Genomic DNA, 16,940 nt, shown 5'->3' with positions numbered 1-16,940 from the left:
CTCGGCATCATGAATTCTGCTGGTACCACTGCCTCCTGTCCGAACATCAACTGGAACGATGTGTCCTGTTGTTACCTTGTATGTTGTGCGGTATGCCCAAAGGGCCAAGGGCAATTTTTCCTCCCAGTCTTCGCCTTCAACCACACATGACTTGTAGATGATTGCTACCAAGTTCTTGTTAGTAGCTTCAGCCTATCCGTTTGCTTTCGAATAGTACGGGCTTGACAACGAATAATAGATTTTAAATTCAGTGGTGAGCAATTGGATAACATGGTTAACAAAGTGTCCTCCCCTATCACTTGTCAACTGTAGTGGAATCTCGTACCTGGTAATTATTTGCTCATAAATAAATCTCACTGTGCTTACCACCGAGTTATCTGGTAGTGTGTGTGCCTCCACCCACTTGGTCAGATACTCCATTGCTACGATAATGTATCGGCACCTAGTTTTGCTCACCTTCAAAGGTCCAATGAAGTCCAACCCCCATCTTTCAAAAAGTTCCTGTGCGTGTGAGGGGTTAAGCGGCATAAAGTTCCACTTTAGCGGTTTCCCAGCCCTTTGGCAAGTGTCACACCTGACGACCCATTCGCGCGTCATTGTACACTGTTGGCCACCACAGTCCTGCTAGGAGTATCTTCCATGCAGTTGTGTCTGGTCCCATGTGTCCACCTGCCAATCCTTCATGTGCTTCCTTTAGTACACTTGGAATTTCTTCCTCTAGGACACATAGGATCTGGTCAGGTCCCATTTTGTATAACAGCCCATTAATTAATTGAAATGTTCGACTCCTCAACACCAATTTCCTTCTCTCATTTGGTGGCATGTCACTCGGAAATTGTCCCGTCGAAAGGTACTTTCCAATGTTTGTGTACCATTTTGGCAGTACGGCAATCTGAAATAACTATGCATCAGGGAAATCGTCATTCACTCCATCCGCCGGTTCTCCTGTTTTGAGCCATGACAAATGGTCTATGCTGACATGTTTCTTCTCAGGCCGTACAATGATCTTGAAAGTAAACTCCTACAACAAAAGTAACCACCGGCTGATTCTTCCATGGATGATAGGTTTATTGACCAGATACAACAGAGCCTGATGGTCGACATAGAACATGAATGGTGTTGCCAGCAAGTAGTGTCAAAACTTTTGTATTGCGTAAACCATGCCCAATGCTTCCTATTTCGTTGTAATGTAATTTTTCTCTACCTTAGATAGTAGTCGACTAGCAAAGTACACTGGGTGATCAAGTTCGTGGTTACCTATCTATGCCAAGGTTGAGCCTATTGCATAGTTGGATGCATCGACGTGAACATTAAATTTCTTGTTCCAATCCGGATATGCCAAGATAGGTGTTGTGGCCAAGCGTACCTTCAACCCTTCAAATGATTCATCCTATTCTTTCTCCCATCTGAACAATTCTCCTTTACACGTTAATTTGTCCAATGGGTATGATATTTTGGCGAAGTTTTTGATGAACCTTCTGTAATAGCCTGTGTCCGAGGAAAGACTTCACCTCTGTGACATTCATGGATGGTTACATTTCTAGTATCACTCTGACTTTGTTTGGATCCATTTTCAATCCTTCTTGCAAACTATATGTCCTAACAATTTTTCCTATGGAACCATGAACCAGCTTTTTTTTGGATTTAAAGCTAGTCGTGCCCTCTGACATCTCTCCGTGCATTCGCCCAATGTCGTCAGATGTTTGTCCTCGATGCTGAATACAAACCAATCATCCAAGAACGCCTTGAAGTTGCCAACAGACATCTTGTCGAATATGTGCAATACAATCCGCTGAAACATAGCCGGCACATTGCACAAACCAAACAGCATTCGGTTGTACGCATACACCCCTCTTTCTACCACAAATGTTGTTATAAGTTTATCTTCTTCTGCTATGCAAATTTGATTGTATCTTGAGAACCCATCCATAAATGAGTAAATTTCATGTCCGGCTACCTCCTCCAATATGTTGTCTGTGAATGGTATCCAAAAGGGATCCTTGATTGTTACCGCATTGAGGCATATGAAATTGACACATATCCGGATCTGGGTGGTATCCTTCTTCAGTGAGATTACTATGGGCGACACCCATTCACTTGTCTGAACCTTGAAAATAATACCGACCTCCAGCATCTTGTTGATTTCTTCTCTAACCCGTGCCAAGTAGTTCTTGTTCATCCTGTAAGGTCGCTGTCGTATAAGGACTACACCTTCGACCAACGGAATGCAGTGCATACACAACTCCAGCGGTACTCCTTTCAAATCCTTGTATGTCCAAGCGAATCCATTTTTGTATTCCAGAAATATTTTAAATGCCACTGCTTTTAGTACTGGATTCCAATTATCACCTACCAATATGTTTTTTGGTTCGGCCTCATCACCCAAATTCATGGTTTGTATTATAGCTTCATCATATTTTATCGGCTTCCCGTCACCAAATACATGCACAAGTGTTTCATCCAGTGGTGCCTCTCCTTTTATTTCCATGAACTCTTTTGGGAATCCGTCTCCGCTGTGCCCTTCCTCTATCATGAGCATGTTGCAACTTCCGAATAGCTCGTAATCCTCCATCTGACAGTGAAATAATCCATTCACCAAATCCAAATTATCATTTGTCGATCCTCTTTCCAATCGTAGGACTTCTTCTGGTTCTAGTTCCATTCGCTGCTTTCCTTCATCCTCGTCTTTGGAATCAAATGAGAGCACTTCCTTGCCCACCATTTGCTTGTGCAAATCAATAATGAATTTCCTCCCTTTGCTTTCCAGTAATAATGTATTTTTCTTCCAGTCATGCTTGACCTTCGCTTGCACGAATCATCCACGGCCCAGAATAGCATCATATCCTCTCCTCTTCAGCAGGATGACAACGAAGTCGAGCAGGAACAGTTGTGTTCCAATCGTCACTAATTGTACCATCAGGACGTCGAGAGGTTTGATGCTGTGTTGGTCCGCAGTTAGCAACTGGAATGTAGGTGGCCACAATGTCGACTGTCCCAACCTCTTCCAAGTGTCCTCCGGTAACACATTCACACCGGACCCTCCATCCACAATTGTGTCTGTCAGAACAATTCCCAAAATTCTCATCTCGACAACCGTCGGATGATGTTCGAATGTTAGGGCTAGCAGCATCGAGTCCTCTACACGTGCTCCACTTTCCTTATCCCTTCCTTGTTCTCCTAATAAATTAGTAGCTAGAGCGATATTTGTGAGTGTCGTTCAAAGTTGATGCATTGTGAGCAGTAGATCATTTATCTTGACTGGTACTTCGGTTTGTAATATTTGTCGTATGATGTTCTGTTCCGCACAATTTCTTGCTGAGGTACCAGTAGTGTCCTTCAAGTGTGCTTTGTCCGCCTGCGTTACCTTCTCAATTTCCACCCGTGATTCCTCTAATCTCTTCTTTTACTCCGTCGAGTTGGGTACAGTTTTGCTTGCCTCCGTGTGATTGCCAGAACCTCCTCTTCATCCATCCTGATGGTGATCAGATTCACTCCTGATTGTGGGCACTTGGCATCTTCATGATCTCCAAGACCGCACCATCTGCATAACAGCTTCGCTGTGTTTGTTGTGGTACAGTCTCGAGCAAAGTGGACCCACAAATTGCATGCTCAGCATTGTACCATCGGGCGGTCATTCGCATCATACTGAATTCGGTTGCGGTTTCCATTGTTATTGTTGGTATTGTTGTTGTTTTGCCCTCGCCTATTATTTATATATCCTCCTGACGTGGTACCCTCATTACTACTGTTTCCGCTCCCTCTTAACGCGGAAGCCTCCTGGCTTAGGAGCACTTGTTGAGGTCTTCTTGTTTTCATATTATAGGGGCATTCTTTTGTGGAATGTCCCATGATCTGGCAAATCTTGCAGAACTAGTTCTTTGGACAAGATCCCTTCGTGTGACCTTTTGTCTTACATTCTGTGCACCATAGGTCATTTCCATTCATCTCTTTTTGCATGTTCTTAAATTCCTTCATCATTCGGATCATATCCTTCTGGAGGGCTTGGACCTTCTTGCTACCCTTTTCGTCATCGCTACTCTCTTCTTCCGAAGACGCATCGTCATCTGACTTGGATGAGCTACTCTTCTTTTTTATTTTCTGCTCACTTTCCAAGTTCATCGCCCGATCGAATGCTTCAGTATATGACGATGGCGGCACAATCCTCATCTTCTTTCGTAACTTCGAGTGTAGTCCTTCAATGAACCATCTCTTTTGCAGCCCATCTATTGGCTTACTTTCCATCTTGTTTATTAAGTCTTTTAATTTTCTGGCATATACTCGAACTATTTCATTTTTGCCTTGCTTCGTGTTGTATATCTCTGCTACGATATATCATTGTCGTCGTGCAATAGTTGAAATTCGGTGGTAAACTCCTTAACGTTGTCCCAATTGGTTAATTTTTGGGAATCCGTACCGGCGAACCAATCAATTGCTACCCCCCTTAGGGTTGCCAAAAATTATCGGACCCATTCATTGGTATTCGTTATGCCATTCGCCCTCCAAATTGTTTCGCATATCTTACAGTGTCTGATTGGATCGGTCGTTCCATCACAATCAAACTTTGGCAACTTCTCCTTTGGTCCTGTCATTATTACTTGATTTTGTGTATGGGCGTTGGTCAGCATTGCGACACTGGCACTATTCTGCACTCCAACCTCGACGCTTTGTATACTGACACCAACGCTCTGCTCTCCGGTACCAATGCTTTGTATTTTGGCACCAATGCTTTGTATTTTGGCACCAACGCTCTACTCTCTGGTACCAACGCTTTGTATCCTAACACCAACGCTTTGTATCCTAACACCAACGCTCTGAACTCCGACACTGGCGTTGTTTCGGGCAAACGTCTTATTCCCAACAGCTGCATTGTTTGGTGAAGAAGGCTCTTCGTTAAGCGAACTTGTCCGTTCCGGAAGTGTATCACGGACGAAGAGTTCACTCCACGCTCATGCTGCCTCAGCACTCCCAGCTGTGCGAGTTAATTCTCTTCCGTCTAGAATCTCTTCCCTCAGCAAATACAAGTTAAAAAATTCCTCCCTTGCTTCTTTCACCAATTCCACCCGCTATCAAGTTTCCTTCAACAATTCCTCGGTGCCTCAGTGTTTGTCGACAATGCGCTGAAACCTCCATCTGCGCTCAACCTGTTGTGCCAAAAATTAAATTTTCTTGTGCGGTGTGTATTCTGTCTTTTCCCTTTATCTTATTTCTATCCTCGTCAAGCTGATTTGGCATTAGTCTTCATTCCAAGTTCATCGGGCAACGGCGCCAAATGTTTACCACATGGGGTAAATAGATTAATGCACACAGACAATAGACAAGAACAGCAGTACTCCTTTTATTATTCGCATATGCCAAAAACATTATATTATGCTTCTGATGATGATTACAATGATCTCGGAGGGTGTATATATACTTTCTGAAGAACCTTCTCGAAGGGTTCCGTCGGCTACATAACAAGAACCTTTCCGAAGGGGCCCGTCGACTACATAACACTTACCGACGGCATCAACCTGTCGGCTACACAATATTTACCGATGACATAAACAATAGGAAAATGTGTCCTTGCAAATTACAATTGCCTTTAGACATAGGCCAAAAATATTAAATATTTTCAATCCCCTATCCTCTTCGACACTTTCCTAGGTACATGGTGTGTCAGTAAAATTATAAAACAGCCGACGGATTGATTAGCATGTAGTCGGTAATTGTTATGTAGCCGATAGGCCCCTTGGGGAAGGTTATTCGGGAAGATATATATACACCATCCGAGATCATTGTAATCATCATTGTAAGCACTATGTAATCTCTTCGGCATATATGTGAAATATAAAAAGAGTACTATTGCATTACATGTTCTTGTCCATTGTCTGTATGCATTAAATATTTACCCCATACGGTAAACATTTGGCACCGTCGCCCCATGGATTTGGAACGAAGGCAAAGAAATGAAGATTAATGCCGAATCAGCTGAACAAAAATAAGAACAAGCTAAAGGAAAAAGATAAAATATGCACCGCACAAGAAATTTTAATTTTGGCACAACAGGCCGAGTGTAGACGGAGGTTTCAGCAGATTGCTGACAGACACCAAAGCACTAAGGAATTGTTGAAAGAGACTCGACAGCGCTTGGATTTGGTGGAAGAAACAAGGGACGAATTTTTTAACCTACATATGCCAAGGGAAGAGAATCCAAACAGAAGGGAATTAACTCGCATGGCTCAAAGTGCCAAAGGAGCATGAGCGTGGAGTGAACTCTTTGTCCGCGATACACTTCCAAAACGGATAACTTCACTTGAGGAAAACCTTTTTTCACCAAGTAACGCGGCTATTAGAAATAAGACGACTGTCTGAAACAACGCAGGTGTTCAGAATAGTGCAGGTGTGCAGAACAGCGTGGGTGTGCAGAACATCGTGGGTGTGCAGCAAAGCGCGGGAGTGCAGAACAGCGCAAGTGTGCAAAACAACGTAGAAGTGCAAAACATCATGGGCACACAAGTACCTCCAACTTGAATAGTAATGGCTGGACCAAAGGAAAAATTGCCAAAGTTTGATGGTGATGGAACGGTCGATCCAATCAAACACTGTAAGACATGCGAAACAATTTGGACGACGAATGGTGTAACTGACACGGATGAATGGGTCCAACAATTTTCAGCAACCCTAAGGGGTGTAGCAATTGATTGGTTTGCCGACGTGGATCCCCAAAAATTAACTTCCTGAGCAACAGTTAAAAAGGAGTTTATCACCGAATTTCAATTGCTGCGAAATGACAATGAGATCGTAGCAAAAATCTACACCACAAAGCGAGGGAAAAATGAAACAATCTGTGTATATGCCAAAAAATTAAAAGAATTAATAAATAAAATAGAAAGTAAGCCGGCAAATGGGCTGAAAAAGAGATGGTTCATTGAAGGACTACGCTCGGAGTTAAGGAAGAAAATGAAGATTGTGCCGCCATCATCATACACCAAAGCATACAATCGGGTGATGGACTTAGAGAGTGAACAGAAAACGAAAAAGAAAAAAAAAAAAAAATAGCTCATCTGACTCAGATGACGTATCTTCGGAAGAAGATAGCAGTGGTAATGAAAAGGGCAGCAAGAAGGTCCGAGCTCTCCAAAAGGATATGATCAGAATGATGAAGGAATTTAAGAATATGCAGAAAGAGACAAAAGGAAACGAGCTATGGTGCACAAAATGCAAGACAAAAGGTCACACGAAGGGATCCTATCCGAAGAACCGGTTTTGTGAGATCAGCCAAATTATGGGACATTCCACAAAAGAATGCCCCTTCAATATGAAAACAAGAGGACATCAACAAGTGCTCCTAATACATGAGGCTTCCGCATCAGGAGGGAATGAAAACACCAGTACTGATGGTGCCACTTCGGGTGGGTACAGAAATAATAAAAGAGGGCAAAACAACAATACCAATAACAATACCAACAATAATAATGGGGGCCACAGCCGAATTCAATACGATGCAAACGGCCGCTTGATGGTTCAATGCTGAGCATGCAATTTGTGGGGCCACTTTGCACAAAACTGTACATCAGTGAATACACCAAAGTTGTTATGCCGATGGTGCGGTCCTGGAGATCATGAAGATGCCAAGTGCCGAAAATCAAGAGTGAATCTGATCACCATTAGCGCAGACGAAGAAGTCTTAGCAATCACCCGTAAACAAGCAAAACTATACCCCGACCCGACGGAAGAAAAGAAGACATTGGAAGAAGTGCGGGCAGAAATTGAGAAAGCAATGCAGGCAGAGAAATCACAATTGAAAGACACTACCAGTACCTCAACAAGGAACTGTGCAAAACAAAACATCATACGGAAAATATTACAAACTGAAATACCAGTCAAGTTAAATCATCTGATCCTCACAATGCCTCAACTACAGACAACACTCACAAACATAGCCCCGACTACTAAACTACCAGGAGAACAAGGAAGGGAAAAGGAAAGCGAAGCAAGTGCAGCGGACCCAATGTTGTTAGCCCTCACGTCCAAACAGCATCCAACAGTCGTAGAGATGGGTATATTAGGAACGGTCCTTTCAGACACAATTGTGGACAGAGGTTCAAGGGTAAACGTCCTACCAAAAGATACCTAAAAGAAGTTGGGACAGACGACGTTGTGGCCACCTACATTCGAGTTGCTCCCGACAAACCAACACACGATCAAACCGTTGGGAATACTAACGGCACAACCAGTGACTATTGGAACACAACCATTCCTACTCGACTTCATCGTCATCCGGCTGAAGAGGAAAGGATATGACGCCATTTTGGGTTGGGGATGGCTTGTACAAGCAAGGGTTAAGCATGACTGGAAGAAGAATACACCATCAATGGAAAGCAGGGGACAACGATTCATTATTGATCTACACACACAAATGGTGGGCGAAGAATCCGTATCATCTAATTCTGAAGAAGAGGCTAAAGAAAAGCAACGATTGGAACCCAATGAGGAAGGAGTCCTACGGTTGGAAGGTGGATCGACGGACGATGATTTGGATTTGGTAAACGACCTTTTCCATTGGCAAATGGAGGATTACGAGCTCTTTCTGAGCTATAATATGTTAAGGGTCGACAAAGGTGAGAAAAAAGAGGGAAATGAATGTTCAAAGCAGTACAAAGAAGCGGAAGAAGGAAAGGCGGTTACGACAAAAGTTGAAGGGAAGAACATATAGTACAGACCCAAAAAAAAAAAAATATTCCACCGTACGGTACACAATAAACGGACCGCGCAAAAAGAAAATGTTACATCGAACCGCAGGTATAGTAAAAAGGTGTTGGCAGCAAAGAAAACACATACGGTCTGCACAGGAAACAAAGAGGAAGGGTTTAATAAAAACTTTAGCAGTACGGAGCGAAAGTTCTAAAATCAAGAATACAATTATTGACGGCAAGGAGTGGCAGCCGACAGAATCTATGGTACCGAATTTCGAGAACAAACTGGGCGATATGGAAAACCTAAGGGAGAGATCGTGTTACTTAAATAAACTTGATGAGTGACGATTGCAGGCACAATGGGCCACAGAGGTGACACAGAACAGGCGCAAAGCATGGCATGATAAACACCTAAAATTAAATAAGTTTCAATTAGGCCAATTAGTGTTGAAGTATAACAGGCAGAATGAAATCAAACCTGGAAAGCTTAGAATCGAAACAAAGAGGAAGGGTTTAATAAAAGCTTCAGCAGTACGGAGTGAAAGTTCTAACATCAAGAATACTGACAGAATTCATGGTACCGAATTTCGAGAACAAACTGGACGATATGAAAAACTTGAGGGAGAGATCGAGTTACTTAAATAAACTTGATGAGCGACGATTGCAGGCACAATGGGCCACAGAGGTGACACAGAACAGGCGCAAAGCATGGCATGATAAACATCTAAAATTAAATAAGTTTCAATTGGGCCAATTAGTGTTGAAGTATAACAAGCGGAATGAAATCAAACCTGAAAAGTTCAGAGTCGAAACAAAGAGGAAGGGTTTAATAAAAGCTTTAGCAGTACGAAGCGAAAGTTCTAAAATCAAGAATACAATTATTGACGGCAAGGAGTGGCAGCCGACAGAATTCATGGTACCAAATTTCAAGAACAAACTGGGCGATATGAAAAACCTGAGGGAGAGATCGTGTTACTTAAATAAACTTGATAAGCGATGATTGCAGGCACAATGGGCCACAGAGGTGACAGAGCACAGGCGCAAAGCATAGCATGATAAACACCTAGAATTAAATAGGTTTCAATTGGGCCAATTAGGGTTGAAGTATAACAGGCAGAATGAAATCAAACCTGGAAAGTTCAAAGTCAAATGGGTAGGACCATACAAGATACGAGAAGTTGGTAATAACGGGGCGATGAAGTTATGGACGCTCAATGGGAAGGAAGTACCGGAGACAGTGAATGGGTCAAAGTTAAAAATCTATCATGAAGGGAATAGTCCTCCGTCGACAAACAATGAGCAGTAGTTTCAAAAAAAATTTTGAAAAAATAATTGAGGGAAAAAAGAAAATTGAAGTCATTGTACGGCAACTTCAGCAAAGCTGAAAGCCACCGTACAGCTACAAAGACAATGGTTAAAATTGGTGAACCATACGATGTACGGAGGCAAGGAACGGAGACGAAAAACAAAGAGCGTACTACAGCAAGACAACCCAAGGCAGATACCGTACGGTATAGGGTGAAGAGGAAGGCTTGCTCACTGACCGTATGGTGTATAGTAGCAGCAAGTCAAAGCACAAAAAGTCGTACGCAACAACCGTATGGTGCACAGTACTAGCAAAAGGTGAGACACATACCAACCATATGGTGTATGGGTCGAGGGGAGAGTGGACCTTCAGAAGCTGCATGCAAATCGTACGTTGTAAAGTCAGGAAGTTCAAAGCAAGGCCATACGCATTAACCATACGGTGTACGATATCAGCAAGTGTATGCTAGCAAAATTAAAGCAAGAGGCCGTACGGAAGCTGCACAGACTAATGATAAGAATCCAAGCATTATAAAAAGTTAACCGTATGATTAAAGGAAGAAAAACTAACCACCAAAGAAATATTGGTGAAGGCCATATGGCCTCAGGAGAACGCAACATGCCTATTTCCGTACAGCCTGGAATTGGACTACGGAATGAAATATTGAGTTGCTAAAGAATACAGCTAGAAAGAATTGCCTTGAGAGACCGTACAGCAACATTGGAGGGAAAAGTACATACGGCCAATGTAGAAAGGTCCAGACCAATATTATAAGCCATATAGTGTAGGTAGCTTTGAAGAAGGGTCGTACAGATCCATACAGACACCAGGGAAGGAGAAGAATTTGTGTGCACAGAAGGATAACTAACCTAATTAAGCAGAAGAATAAATGGAGTCTATAGGAAAGAGGCAGTGGAAGAAAAACTTAGAGGAAGACTCTACAGCTAAAATAAAATAAAAACAACAAATAAAAAATGTTCAAAATGAATAACGCATGATGCCAAAGGGAAGGGAAAGACATAAACAAGTAGTAAAACATAAGTGGTTGCCAGAAACAGTGTGGGATTGGAAGAAAATCACAAAAAAGGTGTGTTCCATGGAGTTTTGTGTGGGTTTGAGAGTGCTAATTTGGTCTTGACGACAAGGGCACTGTCGCTCGACCCCACTAGGGGCGATGCCCCCTAGACCCCCAGTCACTTCCGTTATCAATCATGGGAAGTATGACCAGTTGATAAGACTTGGAGCTGCTGCAGGCATGGAGTGTCTGTGTACCAGAGGTAGAGAGAGCACTAGAGCAAGCCTTTCAAGAGGGGTGATACACTTTGAGGCACTTGGAGTAGGTGTTGGACATGAAGCTATCTTGGTGGATGCATAGAGAGCTCGGGAGGAGCTAGTCATCCGGTTGAAGGCAGTTCAACGACACTTAGCTCAGTGTACCCAGGAGTTGGAAGCAGAGAAAGCGGCACGGATGGCTATCAAGGTCAGCTAAGGAAACAGTATTGTGATAGCAAAGGCTGCAGATGCAATGTATTTTCGAGACCAATTTGATGCAAGCACGGAACAAATATGAAAGTGGTGTGACGGAAACATATCTATCTTGTTATAGTTAATCAGTTAATGTATCACGTTTTGTTAATCTGTCTTGGATATTTTGTAATTGTCGTCCGGAGATGACTTTTCTTTTTGGGGGGAATGATGTTGTCAGTAAAATTATAAAACAGCCGACGGATAGATTAGCATTTAGTTAGTAATTGTTATGTAGCTGACGGGCTCTTCGGGAAGGTTCTTTGGGAAGATATATGTACACCATCCGAGATCATTGTAATCATCATTGTAAGCACTATGTAATCTCTTCGGCATATATGCAAATAATAAAAGGAGTACTACTGCATTACATGTTCTTGTCCTTTGTCTGTATGCATTAAACTATTTACCCCATACGGTAAACACATGGAGACCTATCAATGCTTGCATTTATCTTTAATCACCTAATTTGAATAGAAAATAAAATACAATTATTTATGGATAATGTTGGATCGCCCTACACCAGTGGATTCTCCTTCGTCAAGAACAAGCAAGCAAAGGCTGTAGACATCCTTGCGAAGGCACTCAAAAGAGGTGCAGCTAATATTTGGTGGTGTTGTCGATTTCTCACCTTCTTGAATACTTTAAGGTAATTATGAGTATGCAGACACTTATCTGCCTTGGTGAAAATTACAACAGAAAATATTAATAAAGTAGCCATTTGAAAACCAGCAATCAACAGAACTTTGTTTAAATGATTCAAAATTAGTTAAAGGTTCAAAGAAATGAAAACTCATTACTTCATTTTCTTAACAAAAAATGTAATAACTATGTCATAAAGTACATCCTATACATTTTGTCGATACAATGAAGAAGTAACTAGTAAGCCTTGAATATTTTTCTAGACCTGCAAAAACTGAAAACAATTTGAACCAAGCCTTGTGAAGTGGCACTTAAAACGGAAAAAGATTTTAAGCGCCTTCCATTTCCCATTCAATGTATTGGTGTGGAAATACTCTTTTAATCAATAGAATCATGGCTTGACAGCATCCACAAATATAAATAGTTACTTACCATGCTAATGATGATCATAGAAAAGACAAGTCCAATTTAAAGTCTGTGAGTAATTTAGGATGAAACATAAGCATATAAAAACAAAATGATCTTTATAGAAATACAGAGATTCGCAGTTCTTTTGTACAGTCTGGAAATATCAAAAAGAAAGATACCTTCAATAAGAAATGAAGGTTTTCCTGTAATTTGCCTGAAACGTTGGACTTTTCCTGAACCTCCTGAATATGTAGTCCTGCATCAGAATTCAGATTTAAAATACTTTATGAAATCATATTTCATATCAAATTTTATGAAGCAAGTATGATCAAAATATTCCCAATTTCATTTTACCATTGAAATGTATTTACTATTTACCACAAACTAGTTTCGTCCATCCCAACAATACTTCTTATAGACTCGATGCCTTGGGAAAGTAGGTTTTCATGATAAAGAAACATAAGAAATAAAAACATTTGAATAGATTACTTGCGAACATTGAGAGTTGTAAAGTACAACGGACAGAGTTTTAAAAAAAACTAAGGATGATAATAATTTCATTTTAATGTTCAAAACACGGGAACTCCCATTCTATACTTCCACACATCTAATAAACGGAAGATGTTCAAATATACAAACAGTCGTTGAGAACTAAAAGCTAACAAAATACAAAGGAACAGAACATTAAGGTACTGTAGTCATACACATTTGCCTATTATTAATTGCTCTCAATTTTCTCCACAATCACCTTGGTTTCAAAGTAATCCTATGTAAATAAGCATGAACCACCAGATTAGTTCAAACACTAAGGCAAGGGATTCAGAAGTAGAAGTAAATATGCCAGCAGTTTTGTTCTTGGTGTTCTTTATTGATCCATCGGCTATATACCATGATTATATGAGTTATTTCTTTCCAACATGCAGTAATGAATCACATTATCATTAATATCAGTACTTAAGAAAAAGGTGAGCTTTAATGGTTATGGTTCCTGAATTACATGATGAAAATGATCCTCATAGACAAAGGAAATGAATGATCCTCTGCTTTGCTTGCATATAGTAAACATATATTTTAATGTGGTATTATATTCATCGCTAACAACAGAAAAAATACTGATGTACAATTTAAAATTGTCATGGAAATTGTTTCTGTTTTGTATGGTTTGAAAAAAGGAAAAGATTCATAAAAATGTAATTTCTTGCGTACATCCATTTGTAGAGACATTGAAGTCTAATGCGTTATTAAATGATGCCAAATCAATTGATTCTGCACTCACTTTGAAGGTATTCAATATAAGTTTATCTCAATTAGAACATAGATTTCCTATATTTCAAATCTGCCTTTCTTTGCATAGAATTATAAAAAAGTAGATAAATAACTGTTGGGCCAGCTAAACTTACATTTTACCTTTCCGCCATATAAATCTAATCCAATGACATATTTAAAATTATATTCTACAGTTATATGAAAATATTTGCTTCGGGAGGATAGACTCCTATGCAGTATATAGATTATTTTAAATCTAATTTTAATATTCACTCACAAGAAGAATTAGCACTTTCGCATGGGTGGTAAAGTGATGCAACATTGTAATGTCCCCATTTTTGGCGAGCTCCTGCAGTGGATTCAGTCAGTTCATTATAGCAACCCTCATGAGCTGATGGGGTGATTTGGGAGTCTCGATTGTGGACTTACTATTTTTAGGTAGTCAAATTCAGACAATCGCCATATTTGGTACTGCAGATGGTAATGCTGGCAATTGGTTGTCACCTACATCGGATGGGGCTATTTATTGCACGATATTTATTAATTATTTATTAAAATTTCATTATTATAATAGCACTTTATTATATTAATGTTTTAAAATGATGTTGTGTTGTTGAAGTTTCTTAAGTGAAGTTGCATTTGGGAAACTTTGTGTCTATGGGGATTATAAATATAAGCCCATTTGATAAGAAAGGCATCCAATTGATTGATAGCTTTTGTTGCCTGTGAAGGGTCTCCATATTTTATTTCTATGCCCTTGCTGAAGTATAAGGGTTCAAGCTGAGAATTCTATTGAATCATTGCTAAGCTATAGTGATTTAATTATATATTGGATTTGGTTGAATCTCCATTTTTGTACCACTATTGCTTTGGAGAATATCATTGGCCCTTAGAGGATGTGTCATTTTGTTATTACTTCTCTGCTGTTTCCTACTGTACCTGAGAAGTTATTATTAATGAAAGGAATTAATTGGTTTGGAGAGAATTGTTGTAGCACTCAATCAATTTACATCTGCTATCTGTATTGGAGAATTTGTAGTGCATTTGTGAGACTGTCGTTTACCCTCCTGTGACAGCATCGGACTATATTTGGGCCCTGTGATTCTTCTTTGGTGGCTGGCGTCTCTCTTTCCAACCCTGTGAGCAGTCTATGAGCCCTGTATTTCATATTCAGGGGCTACGGTATAATGCTGGGGTCCTGCATTTACATTTGTAAGGCCTGTGAGTAGTTTCAAAGCAGCCGGCAGCTGTAGGGAAAGGCCTGCACATTGTTTCTCAGGCCTGCGTCTGGAGTTTGGCAGCCACGTGACTGTGGTGGTTGGGTAACACCAATTAGGGAAGCTGTGATTTGCTGTTGTGGAGTTAACTTGCATTCAAATGCCACATACACTAGTGGAATTCTCAATTGTGTTTCAAATCAGGTTCCTTATTCTGATATTGTAATTCCTTGCAGCTTCATGATTGAATAAAATTTTAGTATTGATCACAATGAAAATAATTTTAATTTCAGAATTGCTTGTGTGGAGGAAACTAATGATTTCAGAATTCCATACTACTTGCTGATGTTCATGTGAAATTAAATCCAAAGCAAACACTAAATGATCGAAGGGATATTTAATTTCATTACATGGGAGTTAGTCACCAAGTGTTTGATGAAATATCAACAAAGTGAATTGTGGAAGAAATTGATGTTTAAATAAGTTGTAACCACTGAGGGTTATTAGAAACATTTTGTTGTGCACAGTTAACCCGTTGTTGATAAGGACCCCCAATTTTCTTTTATGTCCTTAGATTAGCTTATGTCCATGTTTTGTCAATGATTTCACGTTTCGAAGGTTTTTTCTTAGATCTGCATTCTATCTTTGTGTATGGAAATCAAGAATACACCTTGCATAGGCTGAGATTAAGCCAAGAGTAATATTAAACACATGCCTAGGACAGGAATGGACTAGAATCATGAAGATGGGACGTGACTCTGATACTCTTGAAATCAGTGGGGAAATGAAGCAATTAGGCATGAAACCAATTCCAAAACAACGAAAAAGTCTAGAAAACGGAGAAGAGCATTCAAAGAGAAGCAATTTGGGAATACGAACCATCACAATCAATCGAAAGCTGAACAGTGTTGAGAATCACGAGACATTGTCAGAGGTGCAAAGACTACTTTATGATGATCAAAAGACGGAAAGATAAAGAAAAGTGAGATTAAAATTCTTGAAATTGAGATGTGGAAAAAAATTTAAATCAATATTGTGAAATATTGTGGAGTTTGGAAAAATAGGGAAATTCCAAGCTTGAAAGGAAATAAGCAAAAAGAAATGAAAATCCTTGGATAAATATTGGAATTCTATGTTTTTAAAAAGAAAATCCAAGACTACAGCAGAGTTCCTCTTTAGATTCAATAAGGAGGTCGATGTTCAACCGACTTTGTCCATGATGACTTCAATTTTCCACTCTTAGGTGAATTTCCACTCACTATTCCTTGTCTACGTCAAATTTCCCCTATACATTTCAAGACATGATCAAATTTACACCAAATGAGGAAAGGAAAATGGAAAATGAAAATAAAAAAATTGAGAAGTGAATTCTAAGTAAAATTGCAAATTCTTGTCAAAATCCTAGGCTTGGGTTGCTTTTCCATTCATTATTACACGAGGACCTTATTATTCCTCCCATTTTTCTAGGACTTGGTCAGAATTCCACTTCCAATTCCATAACAATGTCTAATTTCCACTCAATTTTCCATATTATTTATCCACGAACCCCTCTCATTTCTGCTCAAAATTTCACATAGGGATCAGGTTTCCTCCCTTAAAGGTAAGTAAGAATTTAAAAGTCAAAAAAAAATGCATTGTGGTCAACCCTAATACACCAAAGGATGCAAATTCAAAGCTGAAGTGATATAAATAAAGAAATCATAACCTCCTCCATTCAAACACAAATCCATAGCGAATTAAGAGCAGACTAAGGTAGATAGGTATGAAAATCAGATTTGAAGGAGGATTGTTTGAACATTGAGAGGAAAAATTCAATCACATTTGAAAAGTTTATTGTTGGATAATTAATCAATATAAGAAATCTCCATATAAAGGAGATGATGGAGGAAAGTTTCTAATAAA

The 16,940-nt window shown here is 39.9% G+C and overlaps 1 protein-coding gene across 3 annotated transcripts in view; it reads right to left on the bottom strand.

The window, feature by feature from the left end:
• ARC3 (GTP binding protein) overlaps window positions 1–16,940 on the bottom strand; it is a 306,484-nt gene that overhangs the window by 262,566 nt on the left and 26,978 nt on the right. For all 3 annotated transcript variants that reach the window (XM_089810572.1, XM_089810570.1, XM_089810571.1), the window contains exon 2: window positions 12,735–12,811. In XM_089810572.1, coding sequence (XP_089666698.1) covers window positions 12,735–12,811 — 77 coding nt within the window. The remainder of the gene's footprint in view (window positions 1–12,734; window positions 12,812–16,940) is intronic.

The sequence above is a fragment of the Cupressus sempervirens genome, chromosome 11 (assembly GCF_028749045.1).
Source record: "Cupressus sempervirens isolate cs-2001-9-10 chromosome 11, ASM2874904v1, whole genome shotgun sequence".
Classification (NCBI taxonomy): Eukaryota; Viridiplantae; Streptophyta; class Pinopsida; order Cupressales; family Cupressaceae; genus Cupressus; species Cupressus sempervirens.
This window is presented reverse-complemented; position numbering and strand designations above follow the sequence as displayed.